The 17099-nt window shown below is 41.6% G+C and overlaps 1 protein-coding gene across 1 annotated transcript in view; it reads right to left on the bottom strand.

Moving 5' to 3' along the window:
- Apc (APC regulator of WNT signaling pathway) overlaps positions 1-17099 on the bottom strand; it is a 96997-nt gene that overhangs the window by 35179 nt on the left and 44719 nt on the right. Inside the window, exons 3-7 of the mRNA XM_038332074.2 lie at positions 12885-12969; positions 11781-11979; positions 9836-9944; positions 5128-5244; positions 2653-2736 (exon numbers count right to left, since the gene is read on the bottom strand). Coding sequence (XP_038188002.1) covers positions 2653-2736; positions 5128-5145 — 102 coding nt within the window. The 5' untranslated portion in view covers positions 5146-5244; positions 9836-9944; positions 11781-11979; positions 12885-12969. The remainder of the gene's footprint in view (positions 1-2652; positions 2737-5127; positions 5245-9835; positions 9945-11780; positions 11980-12884; positions 12970-17099) is intronic.

The following is a 17099-nucleotide window of genomic DNA, read 5'->3' as shown; positions in this document are numbered from 1 at the left end:
CCCTTGCTCCTAAGCCCTACCCAGCAAGACAGACTGTATGCCCCAAACTTCTTTCTCTTCATTTGCCTTGTTTCTGCTATTATTTTGCCACAGCGATGTAGAAAGAGCCAACAATGGCTCCAGGATATGAAGTACTACTCTAATGCTCCTCAGCTCACATAGTCCCTAGAGATAGATGGGGAGGAGGTGGCCGGCTGGTCAGGGTGTAGGTGGCCTTCTGCTGTTCTGTTTTGTGACACAGGGTCTCATTGCAGCCCTGGTTGGCCTGGAACTCACTAGGTAGACCAGACTAGCTTCAAACTCAGTGGTAATACGTAGTAGGAGCATGAATTAAGAATTAAGAATCTGGAGCTAAGGAAAGAAAAATAAATTGAACAGCATAAAGATGGTGCCTAAAGTCTTACACCATTAAGTGAGATTGCCTAAGAAAGAGAAGACACAGAGAAAAAAGCCTTAAGGGCTGCCTGCGATCAACTCTCAGCAAAGAAGGAAATTTGCAAGGGCCACAGAGTAATCCCCACGCCCAGTCGACAGTTACACACGGCTCTTCATTGGGTGCAGTGGCCTAAGAAAGAAAGATACAGAGAAAAGCAAAACAAAACAAAAACCCTTTAGGACTGCCCGTGACTGATGCTCAGATAAAGAAGTTTCTCTATGCGCCCGTCCTTTACTTCCCCACGGACCCCAGACTGAAGCACACCTGTACTCTTGGATGACTGTCCTCAATTACCACTCTCTGCACACAAGAGAGGCTGTTGCTTGCTGACTTCTAGTTACCAGCGAAGGCTGTATTCCTATGGCTCTGTAAAACGGAAACAGTTTCCTGCCCTAGGTGATATAGGCCTGAGAAGAAAGTATGTGTTTTTTGAGGCAGGGGCTCATGTAGTTTAGGCTAATCTTGAACTTGCTATGTAGCTGAGGCTTGGCCTTGAACTTCTGATCCCTCTGCCTCCTGAATGTTGGATAACATCACTGGCCTGGCAAACAAACAAAAGCAGTTTTGCTTAAGCAGTTGAGTACCACAAAATATACACATTAAGTATTCAATTAAAATGATTTCCAGTGAATTTCCCGAGCACCATCAAACTCCAGTTGTAGAATATTTTTATCATTGCAGTAAGTTCTCTCCTGCCTGGCTACACTCAATCCACATTACCACACACAGCACCAGGAACAGCAGAGCTACTTTGTCCTGTTTTGGGTTTTTGTTTGGGAGAGAGGGCTCACTGACCAGGCTGGCCTTGAAACTCAATTCCTCTGCCACCCAAATGCCGGGATTAAAGGCGTGAGCCACCTCCACCATATGGTGCACATACATACATGAAGGAAAAACACCCATACAACTAAAATAAAAAAGCAAGCGAGTCCCCCAAACTGCTACATATTTCAACACAGCTGCTTGCTGTTCCCCTTTTCTCTCCTAACAGAAAATAAGTTGCTCTTTGAATAGATTACAGTAAACCTATATAACTGAAACTGGAAATACTGTATAAAAATTTACACTTATTTATTGTTAGCTGAAAATGGACTTAATGATGAAACTCCTGCTGTCCTCCAACCTTGTCTTTCGGCACACTTCTGGAAGCAACACAAGTTGCTCTAAGAAACACAGCCCCTTCTGTGGTCACCTCTAAGTTAGAGGCCAGCCTGGTCTACAGAGTGAGTTCAGGATGACCAGGGATACAAAAAGAAACCCTGACTCAAAAAATAAAAAGCCAACCAAACAACAAAAACAAACACCACCAACAAAAAGAATGCATGTACACTTGGACAAGCCCGCTACCAATGGAGGTCAGGAGAGCGCACAGACACCCTAGCACTGGAGTTACAGATGGTTGTGAGCTACCAGGCAGGTGCTGGGAATCTGATCTGGTTCTTCTGGAAAAGCAGCCAGTGCTCTACATGCTAAGCCATCTCTCCATCCCCCTTACCTGCTTCTAAACAGCTCTTCAACTATCCTCACTTCAGCCCCTTTAATACTTACATTTACAGCTGACCTGAACAGCGGTCTTGGCACCCCTTTCAGGACCTCCATGACACACGCTGTGCTGGCTGTCTACTCTCTGTAACATGCTGCTACTAGTTATGTCTGGGCAACTCTGCCAAAGCCTCCACTTCACCTTCCTGTCACCTTCCCCTGCTGTTTGTGACTGTTTCATGAATGTTTGTACTAATCTCATCATTTCTATAAGGATTGTAGGATAACCACAAGCAATAATGTTTGATCAATTTTTTTAAACTGGAATTAAATATAAGAAAAAGCCACTTACAGGGTATGATAGCCCAGATGGTGATTTTCATTCTAGAAGTGACTAAATTTAAACTGCTGAAAGGTATAAAATTTTCCAAGTTGGAGAGATGGCTCAGCAGTTAAGAGCACTGGCTGCTTTTCCAGAGAACCCTGGGTTCATTTCCCAGCACCCACATGGCAGCTTACAACTGTCTGTAACTCCAGTTCAAGGTTATCTGGCATCCTCACATAGACAGACATACAGGCAAAACACCAACGCACATAAAAAATAAATGAACCCTTAAAAGAAAAGTCTCTCTCTAGAAGGTCCATTTCTCAATCATGTTACGTTAATTACATGCGTTTCTTTTCTGGGAAGAGTTATAGACATCAACAAATGAACAAAAGGGCAGTTTACTAACCTCTGCTTCAGCTGCTTGGGACTGTAAAAGCTGTCGTACACGGAGTATGTCCTTTTCTATTTGCTGAATTCTGGCTATTCTTCGCTAAAATAAAAGAAGAGAACAAATCAGATACTCATTTATTTTTATGTGTCTGTGTGCACATGTATGTGTGGGTACCTGTGAAGCTGCCTGACATGTGTACCGGTAATAGGTTTATATAAAACACAACATAGCTGTAAAGAAAAAAAATATTGTTTTCTATCAGGGTTTATTTAAACAGCAGAACTATCATACCTCAAATTTACTCCTGTTATAAGTCAATATTTTTAGAAGTTCCCTAAAGTACCTACTGCAACTAAACATTCCTTTTGTTTGGGCACAGGGTCTCCTTAGTTAGTCCACTTAGCCTAGAAGGTGTGTGGTTGAGGGTGGCCTCGAACTGTGTTCCTTGGGCCTCTGCTTTCCAAGGGAACACTGCTTTTATTTTATTTACAAGGACCACAACGATGGTACAGTCTTGCACTCACACTGAAGAAACCACTGAAACACAGTATGCTCACTTATATACTATCTGTGGCTGCTGGGATTAAAGGCATGCGGCACACCAGGCTAGAAGCAGGCTCTAGTACAACCCAACGGACACCTTTCCAGTCTTTGCTAACATGCTATTGGACCAGATGTCACTGATACAACAACCGTAAGTAAGTAACAAATTGATAACAGAAGATTTCACAAAGGCAGGGCAAGAATGGGTTTTGCTTTGAATTTCCCTGAATTATTTACCAGTTATTCCTACATGTCGTACTGGACTTTTCCACCCTTTAAACATACTGTCGGCCAATCCTCTGTCCATTTAAAAACAAGGGCTGTCTTCAAGAATTAATCCTCAGGATTCTCATATTTTAGGGATATTAATTAGATTTCTTTGATTTTTTTACACTACTGAAAATATTTTCCCTTTCTATTCTTATAGGACAGGTGCTTTAAATTTTTATAAAAATAATCTTTATTACTTTTAGGTTTCCATCCCCCCACCCCCGACAGGATCTCTGTGTAGCTCTAGCTGTCCTGGAACTCACTCTGTAGACTAGACTGGCCTCAAACTCACAGAACTCCGCCTGCCTCTGCCTCCCCCATGCTGGGATTAAAGATGTGCGCCACCACCGCCCCGGAGAGTTTTCATTCTTTTTTTTTTTTTTTTAAAGATTTATTTATTTATTGTGTATACAGTATTCTGCTTACATGCATGCCTACAGGCCAGAAGAGGACACCATATCTCATTGCAGATGGTTGTGAGCCACCATGTAATTGCTGAGAATTAAACTCAGGGCCTTTAGACGAGTAGGCAGTGCTCTTAACCACTGAGCCATCTCTCTAGCCCGAGTTTTCATTCTTAAGGCCTCAAATGTTTTACATTTTCTTCTATTAATTTTAGCTCTTTTCCATTAAGACTAAGTGCTAGCATTTTTCACAACTAGTAACCAACACATTTCTTTTAAGGTAGAGCTGTTCACATCTGAGCACCTTTTTGAACAGGGTTCTTTCCAATATGGCGTCCAAACTCGGACTTTCCTGCTCAGCCTCTCCTGAATTGTTTGGTTATAGAGTCAGATTTAGTCCAGGCTTTGTGGATTTATACCCAGACATGCTTTGTCATATCCTGATTATTCCTGATGAAGACAAATTCTAATCGAATTAGTAAATTTCATCAGTCATTATATTTTATAATCTCATCTTGTTTAAGAAATTCTTTTCTATGCAATATCAGAGACAATGTTTTATGCATATTTTCAACCCAAAATACTTCCAATATGTCTTAAAAGTTTTCTAGAAAGCAAAAATAAAAAATTTCCCCACGCCTCAACTTTGGAGGCCAGAGATCGGGCCGGGCTGTGATGACGGGAAGTGTGGGATGGTTTACAGGACCTAGACCACTAGGCCGTCACACATTTTGTGTGCACACACAGGGCTCAAACAGATAAATCAGGGCAAATGTTCTTCTGACCTTAGTGTGGTTTATTCTCATCCTTTATCCCGCAGGCTGTCTTCCCCCAGGGTTTCTTCCACGCCTCCTTTGTTTCTCAAAACATGGACTGCTGCTACTTTTATTTTTAGTTTTGGAAAACTTCTGAATGTTACCTACACAAACTTAGATTACAAGAAATAACAATCTCAAAGCAGGCTGAAACTAATTATTGCTGCCAGGAAATCAGCACCTCCCCTGTGATTCTATTCAAAAAAATCGAGCAGAGTGATGTCATACTGGTTATCAATGGCCAACAGTCACGAGAATTGGTCACCGGGCTGTAAACAGTGCCGACATGAGACAGGCCTTGAATGTGCTTTCCTTGACGGTGCCGGAGGGGTGGACTGAAGGCCTTGTATGTGGAGAGGCAAGTGCTCCATCACTGAACTGCACCCTAGCTGCAATATGGAGTTCAAGAACATCATCAGAGTTGTGACGTGTGCAGTGTGGACGATGCCATTCTACACCTGGGCTCGCTTCTCCATGTCCTGGCAGGTGCCGAGCTGCTCCTCTCATTGCAGCCCTGATCTGCCCTTGCTTCATATTTCCAGTTGTCTTCTTGTCATATCTGTTTGCAGGGAAAACTAAAACCACAAATAACATATTAATTTCTCACTGTCTATTAGTAAAACCAAAAACCCAACACAAATATCAACTGAAAAAATTGAGTAAATAACTATATAAGTCACCATATTTGAGAAATCTATTTTTTCTCCAAGGAATCCTAAACCTGAGTATGGGCACCAGGAGTAGCTGGCATTCCTAATGAAGATTCAGAGCTGCCTCAAAGTAAAAAAATGATTAACTTAAGACTGTTTCGTTGAAAATATGTAATTGGTCCAATTAAAGTGGACCCTTATGACTTATCCCTGGCGGAAAGAGGCACCTGATTCGTTGATTTTCGTGATGCTAGGGGTCAACTAGACCCTTATGCATACTAGGCAGGCACAGGACCGTTGAACTACACCCCACAGCCCCGAGGAACTGCTTTCAACTCTTAAAACTACTATTCTGGACAGCAGATGTAGCTCAGTTAGCAGAAGACCTACCTAACCATGCCACATAAACCCAGGTGTGATGGCACAGACCTGGAATCCCAGCCCTCATCAAGTGGAGGCAAAGAGGATCAGAAGTTCAAGATCATCCCTGGCTGCACAAGAGAACTAGGCTACTACATGAAACTCTGTCTCAGACAAAAACAGAACAAAACAAAAACTAATATATCAACATAGACAACATTGGGGAGACTCAAAAGCAGGCATTCATTATTCTTAATGTTTTGGTTTTAAGGTAAGGATTAACTGCCTTATGTGTACAGGCTAAATAGAGATAAAAACTCTATTTTTAGAATGAAGAAAATGGAGTAAGAAAAAAAACCCCTTTATCTAAAATAAATATTACTAGCCCGACAAAATCAACACCAACTTTGGCAGTACTTCACAAAGTGGTGTTAACCCTTCATTGGTCCTCACACTGGGATAGCTGCCAGGTGTACAAAGGCATAAAAAGGGCAGACTATGAAGTGAGAGCAGAGCAGTCAGCAGAGACACTAGGAGCCATGGGAGAAAGAAGCAAGGCTGTGAGACTGCTCATGCTCCTCATGCTGTCTGGAGGGAACTGCTCCTGCCGTGGGTATACCCAACGACTCCAGGCTGACGTCTTTTTAAGTTGTCCTCAAACAAAACACTCACGAACAGAATGCATTCGTGCAGGCAAGCCAAATGATCTGCATGTTACTTATTTATTTATTTAGAGACAGGGTCTCACTATGCAGCCTTGGCTGACCTGAAGCCACTACATAGACCAGGTGGGACTTGAAATTACAGAAACCTGCCTCCTCTGTCTTCCAAGTGCTGGGCTTTTGAGACTCAAGGGAAGCACCACCACACCCCACTGAATGTCATTTCTTACTCTCTCTGAGTCTATATTGTTATTTCTCTCATTTGTCCTCCACTTCCCAACATGCTAAAAGGGACAGAGCGTGTCATGATAATATGGTTTCGAGCTGGTAAGTGTAAATCCCAGTCTCTGGCCTCCCATCTTTGGAGGCCCTGCCCCTGTGCCCCTTGCCACCTTCCCGAGGAGGGTCAAGGTAGCCCACCAAACCTTGACCCCTCCCCAGAGGAGGTCAGTTCCCCTGGGGCCACCTGAGAACACAGGAATCCTATTAAACTTGGATATCTTTTAATTCTGCTTGTTTTGATTTGGCATGATTGGGATTTTTGCGTCGACAGAGAGCTCGTGTTAGAAAATATTTCTAATAGTAAGTGGTGTGGTATTTTGATAAACGGGTCAGTATTTCCACATGGAACAAGTGGAAATAAAGTTTGTTAGTTTGTTTTCCCCAAAAGAAAGCAAAATATTGTAAAATGTAAGCAAGTTTAAATTTACTAATGCTATTAATGGCCCATAATGATTACATATTCTGGTATATTCTATTAAACATGATTACTTAAGGGATTTGACAGCCCGTCTTTACTTCCGATAGTAACCCACAGCTCTTCAGTTGTAAAATATACCAAAGCCCTTTCTTGATCCTGATTTCATGGAGACAACAGGGCTCTGGATTTTGTATATTCTATAATCACAGTCAATGATTAAAAAAAATTGAAAATCTCATCAACCCTTCTGGGTCTCTTAATCTTCATTCATTATAAACTCCCCAGCAGCCGTCTTTCCCTGTGTATGATGTCTTAGTGGCCAGGGAGAATCTGAAGGGCACTTCAGGAAGAGGGGTCCTTCTCCCTTCAAGCCTGGAGTTCTAACTAGTAAACTCAGGAAACCCAGTTAGCTATATTCTGAAAGGCTTTCCTTCTATTTTCGCTTTCTGTCTACTGTGTTCCCTCAATACTTCTACGAGGAAGAGAGAGCCGAAGCTGAGAGCCCAGGCTTTGGCTTCACGAACACCCTCAGGGTCAGCATCCCGGAATACTGTGGTTATGAGCATGAGCCACACACCTGTCTCATTTTCCCTTTTTAAATGGCACATAAAATATTGATGAAAGATACAGTCTTGAGATTCTTTTTTTTTTTTTTTTTTTTTTTTTGGTTTTTCGAGACAGGGTTTCTCTGCGGCTTTGGAGCCTGTCCTGGATCTAGCTCTTGTAGACCAGGGTGGTCTCGAACTCACAGAGATCCGCCTGCCTCTGCCTCCCGAGTGCCGGGATTAAAGGCGTGCGCCACCACCGCCCGGCAGTCTGAGATTCTTAATGTATTTCAGAAGCTTTCTTTTTTCTTTTATTTTTGAAGAGGACCTCATATATCCCAGACTGGCCTCAAATTACTATATATATAGCTGAGAGTGACCGTCAGTTTATTTTTTTTAAAGAGTTATTATTTTTTAATTTACGTGTATGAGCCTGCATGTATACATGTACACCATGTGTGTGCTTAGTGCCCACAAAGGCCAGAAGAGGGTGTCAGGTCTCTGAGGACTGAAGTTACAGATGGTTATGAATTTCCATGTGGGTGCTGGGAAGCAAGTCCAGGTCCCGCAGAGAAGTAGTGCATGCTCCTAACTGTTGAACTCGCTCTCTAGCTCTTTGCATTTCTGACACCGCTGCCTCAAATCCCCGAGTGTTAAGATTACATGTGGGGAACAGAGAGGCCTGAGGATGTGAAGTTCTGAGCAAATCTGTATTGTTAACATGGGCAAGGCTATGTCAAAACCCCATAGCCCAGACCCATGGGAAATGGCAAAGCCTTCCCTCCTGGTCTGAATGCCCACTATAACGCTCTCCCTTTGGATGTTTATGGCTTGAAGACAGCTCCCCAACAGAAACTGTTTCTACTAAATCTGCAATAGCCTCACCTCCTTGTTTAACATCTCCATCAGAAAACCCAGTCCACTATTTCTGTGTGTTCACGTGTGCTTGTCTTTTCTTCATTTCCCCCACTGCCTCAGTCAGGCCCATCTATGGAGCTGTGCTGGCCACAGCCATTACAGGCATGTATTACTGTATTCAGTTTATGATGTGCCTGGGGTTGACCCAGAGCTATATGCATGTTGGGCAATAATGGTGCACCCCGACTCTGAGAAACATCCTTAATATAGGTTATCCCATGAGTAAAAGTTAACACAGTGAGGGAAAAGTCTGCGGGATTATTTTTTTAAATATAATAACGCTTATTAAGGAATTCCATACAATACACAATTATTTTTTTAATTAATTAATTTATTAATTATGTATACAATTTTCTGTCTGTGTGTATGCCTGCAGGCCAGTAGAGGGCACCAGACCCCATTACAGATGGCTGTGAGCCACCATGTGGTTGCTGGGAATTGAACTCAGGACCTTTGGAAGAGAAGACAATGCTCTTAACCTCTGAGCCATCTCTCCAGCCCCTGCAGGATTATTTTTAACTGTTTGTTTGTGTGTGTGCATGTGTGTGCACAAATGCATGTGCACGGCACAGCAGGAATGTGGAAGCCAGGAGACCGTTATGGAAGTTAGTTTTCTCCTACTACCAGGTGGGTTCCTGGGACTGAACTCAGGCTGCCAGGTAGGCATAAAAGCCCCTTCCCCTGCTGAGCCGTCTCACTAGCCTCTGCTTTCAAAATTCTAAACATAGGAGTATTTGCTAAAGGTAGTCAAGAATTCACAGAACAGTAAGATCCATGACTATACAGATAGCTACTGGCACTTGCACCTAGACAGAGTAAGGTTCAAACTGCCTTCAAGGATAGCTTAGTTGTAAAAACTATCTGGCAGGATTCCTGTATTGTACAGAAAAACCCAAGCAGATGGTTTAATGTTTCTACCAATTAAACATACAATTATCTAGTAGAATCTGGATCCAAACTCATGGGGATTAAAATAAACATCTGTTGGTACACAGTAAACGGAAGCTGACAACAAGGGGCATGGTGAGGCAGGCCTGCACTCCAAGCACTTGGGAGGATCAGGTCCTCTTCAGCTATACAGCGAGTCTGAAGTCAGCCCAGGCTACAGGACACCCTATGTCAAAACCAGAACCAAACCCCACAAAAACAAACAAACGGAACAAAAAACAAGAAATGCTTATTAACCATTATATACTTAGGTTAATAGCTAATTAAGACACATTATAATTTATAAATCATTAGATATGCAGTTATCTCAACTTCTTCATATATAATCTGAGAACTTTAAAAGATCAAGTTACTCAGTCTAAGCTGTGCTGCCAGGTACTTACGTTTTCAGTTAAAGGCAGACTATCGATTCTTTTCGTGAGGTTCTGAAGTTGAGCATAATACCAGTCTTTTTCCTTTTCTTCTTTGTCAAGATCAGCAAGGAGTAATGATCTGTGTTTAAAAGAAAGGTAAATTTACACAAGCTACTGCATATTGCCTAAGAATAACTCTCCAGCGGTCACTGTAAAGCGATAGTGAACTAGTGAAAATCTGACTTGGATTGTGTAGTAGGACTTACGGTATCATACTCACTGACATCTGAGTACCAGTGTGTTCCTTCCCTGAGTAGACGGTTCTCACCTGACCAGTAACAAGCTTCAGCCGAGGGCTTTCTTTCATACAGTCTAAGAGGTAAGTGGAAGGGTGTGGACAGCACCAAGTTCAAGCCCGTGAAGAACAAACACTACACTAAAGGAGTTAGGGCAGCAGCAGTGACGCTGGGAAAAGCGCCATGTCAGCTGCTGAGCTGCAACAGCACTGTGAAGAGACCTATCACCTCTGCAGTCAGAGAAAGCTGCTCCGCACAGAGGAACTTAGCTTGGAATCTCGGTGAATTTATGTAATTCCTGAAGAACCAGACCCACCATATACCTTACCATTATAAATATAAACAAAATACTAGATAAAACTCAAGAGGATTACAAAAGAACAAGCTCCTTATTGTTTTGTATGGTTCTTTTCCCAAAGCAATGTATGTTATAATTTTCTTGTGCTGTTTCCAGAGGTTTTCTATAAAGATGCACAGAATAATGTGCATAATAACATGTATATTTAAAAATATAAATATTCTATTATTAGCATATGTTGCCCTATACATTTTTTCACTTAAAAAATTTACCTGGGGGGGGGTCATTCCACATGAGAACAAAGACCTACTATGTACTTCTCAACAGCTGCCCAATATCCCATGTATCTAATAATATTTACAAACCCATAAAGGAGACATACTATGGCCAGTCAGTTCTTTACTGGGGAGCACTTAGCATCTTTTAAATATTTTTCTATTAACATAAATATTACATGGCTGTCTTTATGTAATAATAATAAAGTACTTCATTCCATAATAAATTCTGAGGGCACATGCATTTTAACTTACTGTACCAGTAAGGTGTTATACCAACTTATAATATACAATTTTCATGAATTTAAGTATATGACACAACTTTGTGTGTATGTGTGCGTGTGTGTGTGTGTTTTGTTTTTCAAGATGGGTTTTTTCTGTACAACTGCCCAGATTGCCCTAGAACTCAAAGAGCTCCTCCTGCCTCTGCCTTCCAAGTCCTGGGATTAAAGGCGTGTGCCACTACGCCCAGCTATGACACAACTTTTAATATCTTACATATCTGAATTTATAAACCTCCAGGATAGCACCATGATTTTAACTGAATTATCTTACTGTACACGAGACTCCCTTTGCTGTAACTTTGCTTCTCATTTAGAGGACTTCTGTATTGGGAACGGCAGTACTTAGTCACTAGGTTGCATATGCATTTTTTCAATTTATCACTTATAATAGTTTTGTTATTTGGAAAATTTAGATTTTCATGTAGTCAGATCTGTGAGTGTTTTCTATTATGGAATCTGGAATTTGGCCACATGCGAAGATGCTTCCCACTCTGATGATATTTTAAAATTTTGTTTGGTGTTTCCCTGAGAAACATTCACAATGAGTACAAATGCATGTAGAAGGTCGCATGTCTTGCTGAGATCACCTTTCCTCAGAAATAATCTCAAAGACAAGCAACCTTAATCGTAAGAAAATAAATGGGTAGGAACTGGCAAGAGATAAATGATGCCAAACAGGAGCCAAGAGCATTTGCCACTTAAGTATCAGAGAAGCAGAGGTAAAAGGAACCTGCCGACAGTCCGACCTCTGTACCTTACATTATGAAACGCAAAGGCACTTCCATGCACATGCCGTACCTACTACATAGGAACAAATGTTACCTTTCTTTTTCAAGCTCTTCCAAATATCCAGTACTTTCTCTGCTTCCATTTACAAACGCTCTTCTTGGGAAGGACCCCATGGGAACAGGACTGCACTCTCCGGAACGGCTGGATACCGACCCTTCCCGACTCCCGTAGGAGCGAAGGGACATCTTTGAGCGTAGTTTCACTCCAGGGAAATTGCTATCTAAGTTAAATTCTAAGCAGAGACAAATTCTTATGTAGTAACTGCTTTATGTCATGTAAAATATTCCTAAAGCTACTACATTATTTTAAAAGAAGTCTCAGGTTTACATTTTAACTACAAATGTACAAGGCTGAATAAAGAATTATTTAGAATAGTCATAATTTCCCTTTTAAAGTCAGCTTGAATCATGAAGAAAACAAGTATGTTAACGGGAATTATACAAAATGTCCATCCTTAGATTCCCTGTGATATTATTTAGGGACTCAAAAAGCAATTAGTCTAGTTTTCAATTATTACTAAGCAGGGTCCCTGTCTGACACTAGAATTTCCAGGCAACAAAGTGAGAAAGACATTTTAAAACAGATCCTATTAGAAACGGCATAGGAAGAGCTATCACCTCCATCCCAGACGGAACACAAAAGACAATACCCCTTGAATCTACCTGCCAAGGGAGTCTTGTGAGACATGGCATATTGAAGCATATTTAGTGACTGGTCGAATGCAATGAATTTAAAAAGTAGCTCAGAATTTCCAAGACGAAAACTTAAAACCGTACATTTAAAAAAACGGGCAAACAGACCTTCTATCTATTTGCATTCAAGAGCTATGACCAAATGTGGAAGCGGGAGGAGCAAGCTGGGCCCAGTGTTCAAACTGAGAGCAGCTAAGCCTGGCGGTGGTGGCGCACGCCTTTAATCCCAACACTCGGGAGGCAGAGGCAGGCGGATCTCTAAGTTCGAGGCCAGCCTGGTCTACAAGAGCTAGTTCCAGGACAAGCTCTAGAAACTACAGGGAAACCCTGTCTCGAAAAAACAACAACAATAAAAAAAACAAAAAAAACTGAGAGCAGCTGAACTTCAATCAGCTGTCATGCTGAGTCTAAAGCAGTATTTTTAAAAGACTTTAAAAAAATGTACCTTTAAGACGCTCTAGTAAGTCAATCTGTCCAGAAGAAGTCATGGTTTCATCTTCAATACTTCCCTGTAGCTGTTTAAGTACTTCCTATTGAAGAGAGCACAGCACATTAACATGAGAGTCTACGTCACTCCTCAAAGACATGAATCTCTATGTCTTGGCATTTAGATATGACCACGGAGAAAGCTACTTCAGTTCAGGGTGACAACATACCATAAGCTATAGTGTATATATTAAATATATCACTATAATTCACTGTTATATCCCAATAACAATAGTGGCATTTTGTGATAGTGGGGATTACGAGGTCTCCACTTAAGACACTTCATGCCACACTTAAAAGGGATGGGGTGTTATGATCAAACTGCATTATCTGCATGCTTGAAAAGACTTAATGAAACAAACACTTATTTTGTACAGTACAGGCTAATAAAACACATCTAACTTTTATGAAAAGTGGAATTATCATTTTGAATCAGCTGACACCTACAGACTTGCTTAAGTTGTAAAAAATTGACTGTTTAGAACTCGTACCTCTTGGGCCTGTATCTGCATGACCAGGACATGAGTCTGCTGTTTAGCAGCTTACTGCCCAAGTCCACAGCACACCTGAGCAGACCACTAGAGCACCGATTTACATTTGGCAGATGTGCTAGCTGCCTCTTGACCTTGATACCATTGTCTTCCTTCTCACATAGATTATTTCATAATTTTTTTAAAAGTTTGAAAGTCATTTTCAATCTATTTTTTCTGTCCAATTATCTGTAAACCTTGTCTTTTACTCGTACTCCTTAGTAACTTATTTATAGTTCCCGTATATTGAAGCATGTCACTCTAGCTTCCAGCATGTCCTTTGGCCAATTTGATTTTGAAAATGTACTGAATGTCTGCCACCCTAAGACTAAAGGCAGCGTTATTGTGTGGGGAAGTGATCTGCCGCAAAGTGAGCCAAAGCAGAAGGGGCAGCTCCACTGCTCTGCCTTGATCTTGGCCCTGTAAGCTCTGACAACAAAAGAGCTCTTCAAACAGACCACGCTGTTACCTGAAAGTCTTGGGTAGGGGAGGTGTGGGGATGTGAAGGTGAATGATGTTCATGTGGAAATCATCTCAAGAGAGTATCAGCACTGTGAGAATGAGACCATATTCAATGGGGACACCTCCCTTACGTGAGTGCAGAGCATGCCCGATGGTCAGCTGTCAACTGCAGGTCACTTTACCTCTTTCCCAGGTTGAAACTATCACTGTAGGCTGCCTGTGACTCCCCCAGGGTTCTAATCTCTTTCCATGCATGGCAACCCCCTGTACCAGTCTTTTAACTCCTACGACAAAATGGCCACAGCACGCCATACAGAAAAACAAAGTATGCAAAAAAAATACCATCAAACATGTTTGTATAGAATGACAAGAAAAAGCGCCTTTTTCCCTCGGTGATGGAATTACAGATCTAAATCAGTGGATGAGCTGGCTGGAAAGCTCGGTGGTAGAGTGCTCATCTAGGACATACAGCCCCAGGGCTGAGCATTAGCCCCTCCCCAGATCCCTATACAAACCGAATGATTCTGGTATTGTCTGCATTTCCTAATCTTAAAACTGGTTAAATTCACAACTTGTAATAAAACTACTTTTTTAAGCCTCTGAGGTAAGACTTACAATCTGAATTTGAATCATGGAACCCACACGGTAGAAAAAAAATTGACTCCCACAAATTGTTCTCTGGTTTCCGTAAGTACAACATACACACACATACATGCATGCATATAGCAGGTAAATAACTGTGCTGGGCACATCTTAGCAGTAGAAGGCTTTTTGTAGAGAATGTGTGTCACCATAAGTTTAATTCTCAGGGCCAATACCAAAGCCTCTACACATCTGTTAGAAATATATTGATAAAAGCAGCAATGTAATTAAAACAAAATTTAAGGATAAAATTTTTTAAGGATTTTATGAGTAGCAATTCTAAAAAGTATGAGCTTGTGCCAATTCGTCTTTTATGTTATCTCTGTTAAGTGCTTTGACTTATGAACTTCACTAAGCAAAGCAGGACATGCCACCTCACTCCGATCCAGTTACTCTGCCTTAAAATGACATTTCGCATGATTTATAGTACTTACAGCTTGCATTGAAGAGTCTATGCCTACTCCCTAACAATAACCCCAGTTGTATTTCTACTGTGAGGCTCAATTTATACAGGTACAGATCCTTAATGGCTTAACCTTTCCAGCTTTGGTGGCCTCAGGTTCTCACCAGTGTATCCTCAGTCCCCAGAAACAGCCACTATGCTGCGACTAGATAGTATACAGCCCTTTGAGTTTCTGTTTTCTGCTTTAAACAATCACCTGTAAGATGCCTTCATATTACTGCATGTATTCATCCATTATTCCTTTGGTGAAGTATGGAATCTACTATATGAACACACTCCTGATTTCTTCTCCCCTGATGGGACATCTGGATGCCCAGTCTGAAGGTTACTATGAAGACTGCTAGTATGATCATCTGGACAAGTATCTCGTATATAAGCACTTATTTCTCTTGGGGTGATTTCAAGCTCAAATGTTGAATCACAGGGTTTACCTTGAGAAGAAACTGTTGTTGTGTGTGTGTGTTTTTAAAATAGGCCCACCAGCAGTGTGTGAACACTTCCAATTTATGTGAGGCAGTCACATTTTAAATCTCAGTCATTTGAGTAGGCGTAAGATGATCTTTGTATCTCCCCAATGACAGGTGATACCCAATTACTTTCCATTAGTGTACCTGGCCACTTATCTTCCTTCTTGAACTGTCTTCTTAATTCATGTTGCAAAACACTGGCTATTTAAATTTATTTATCTGTCTACTCGTGTGTGTGGGGGGCACACTTGAGGGGATCAGGAAACTTTTGGGGGTCAGTTCTCTTCCATCTTATTGAAGCAAGGGCAACTTTCCTTTCTGCTGCTGCCAAGCCAGATACTCCAGGCTAAGGAGGCCTTGAGCTTTTGGGAAATGGATTCTCTCATCTCTGCTCTCCTCTTACTTTAGGAGTGCTGGGACTACAGATGTCAGGAGCACAACATTTCCTTCTGGGGGGGTCACCCTGCTTCTGCCACCAGTGCTTTACCGTACCAACTGACCATCTTCCCAGCTCCCCAAACTAGATCTATTGTTTATAATTACAAGTCCCTTATATATTTTGAAACAAGTTCTTTTGTCAAATATATGTGCAGTGTGGTAAATGATTTTCCTTAGTTGATAATGGCCTGTTTTTCATTTTCTTATTGAAGCCTTCTGAAGATACAAATTTTTAATTCTGATGAAGCCTGTACTGGCTAGTTTTTATGTCAACTTGCATAATCTAGTCATCAGAGAGGAGGGAGCTTCAATTGAGAAAAAAGCCTCCATAGGATGGGGCTATCGGCAGGCCTTTGGGGCATTTCCCTTAATTAGTGATTGACGGAGGAGGCTGAGCCATGGTGGGTGGTGCCATCCTTGGGCAGTTGGTCCTGGGCTCTATAAGAAAGTGAGACTGAGTACCATGCCATGAGGAGCAAGCAAGTAGCAGCACTCTTTCAGTTTCAGCATCAGCTCCTGTCTTCAGGTTCCTGCCCTGACTTCCTCTGATGATAAGCTGAGATGTGGCAGTGTAAGCCAAATAAACCCTTTCCTCCCCAAGTTGCTTTGACTGTGGCGTTTCATCATAGCAATAGTAACCCTAAGACATGTCAGTACCAGGATAATGGGATATTTCTGTGACATACATGACCATGTTTTGGGGGAGGACTGTGGAACTCTGGGTTAGAAAAGTCATTGAGTGTTCAAAGTTTGGTGAGCTATTCTGTAGGAGCTTGGAAGATAAGAAGTTGAGGGCAGTATAGAGGTCCAGCTTGTGAAGTTTCAGAGGGAAGTTAAAAAGAGTCGATCACAGTCATTTGATATTTTGAATTCTGTGGCCTTGTTAGCTGGGGCTGAAGAATTAGCTGTGATAAACAAGATACCAGAAACTGCTTTGCTGGGATACTCGAGGCTGTTTAGCTGGAGCTGAGAAATCTGTGGTAATTAAGAAGAGCCCAGCAGGTCAGATCTTCTGGGAAGTTGGGCAGTGTTTGGTTCCTGAGAGTCAGAACACTTTTTATTGTGGATACAATTACCTGTCAAAAATTTATAGCATTTCTGGTACTTTACAAATTTTCATTTTTTCATTACATTCTATTTATGTCAAGAATCTTTGACTAACTCCAACTTCT

This window comes from Arvicola amphibius, chromosome 5 (assembly GCF_903992535.2).
Source record: "Arvicola amphibius chromosome 5, mArvAmp1.2, whole genome shotgun sequence".
NCBI lineage: Eukaryota > Metazoa > Chordata > Mammalia > Rodentia > Cricetidae > Arvicola > Arvicola amphibius.
The sequence above is the reverse complement of the archived record's forward strand: the minus strand, read 5'-3'. Positions and strand labels throughout refer to the sequence as shown.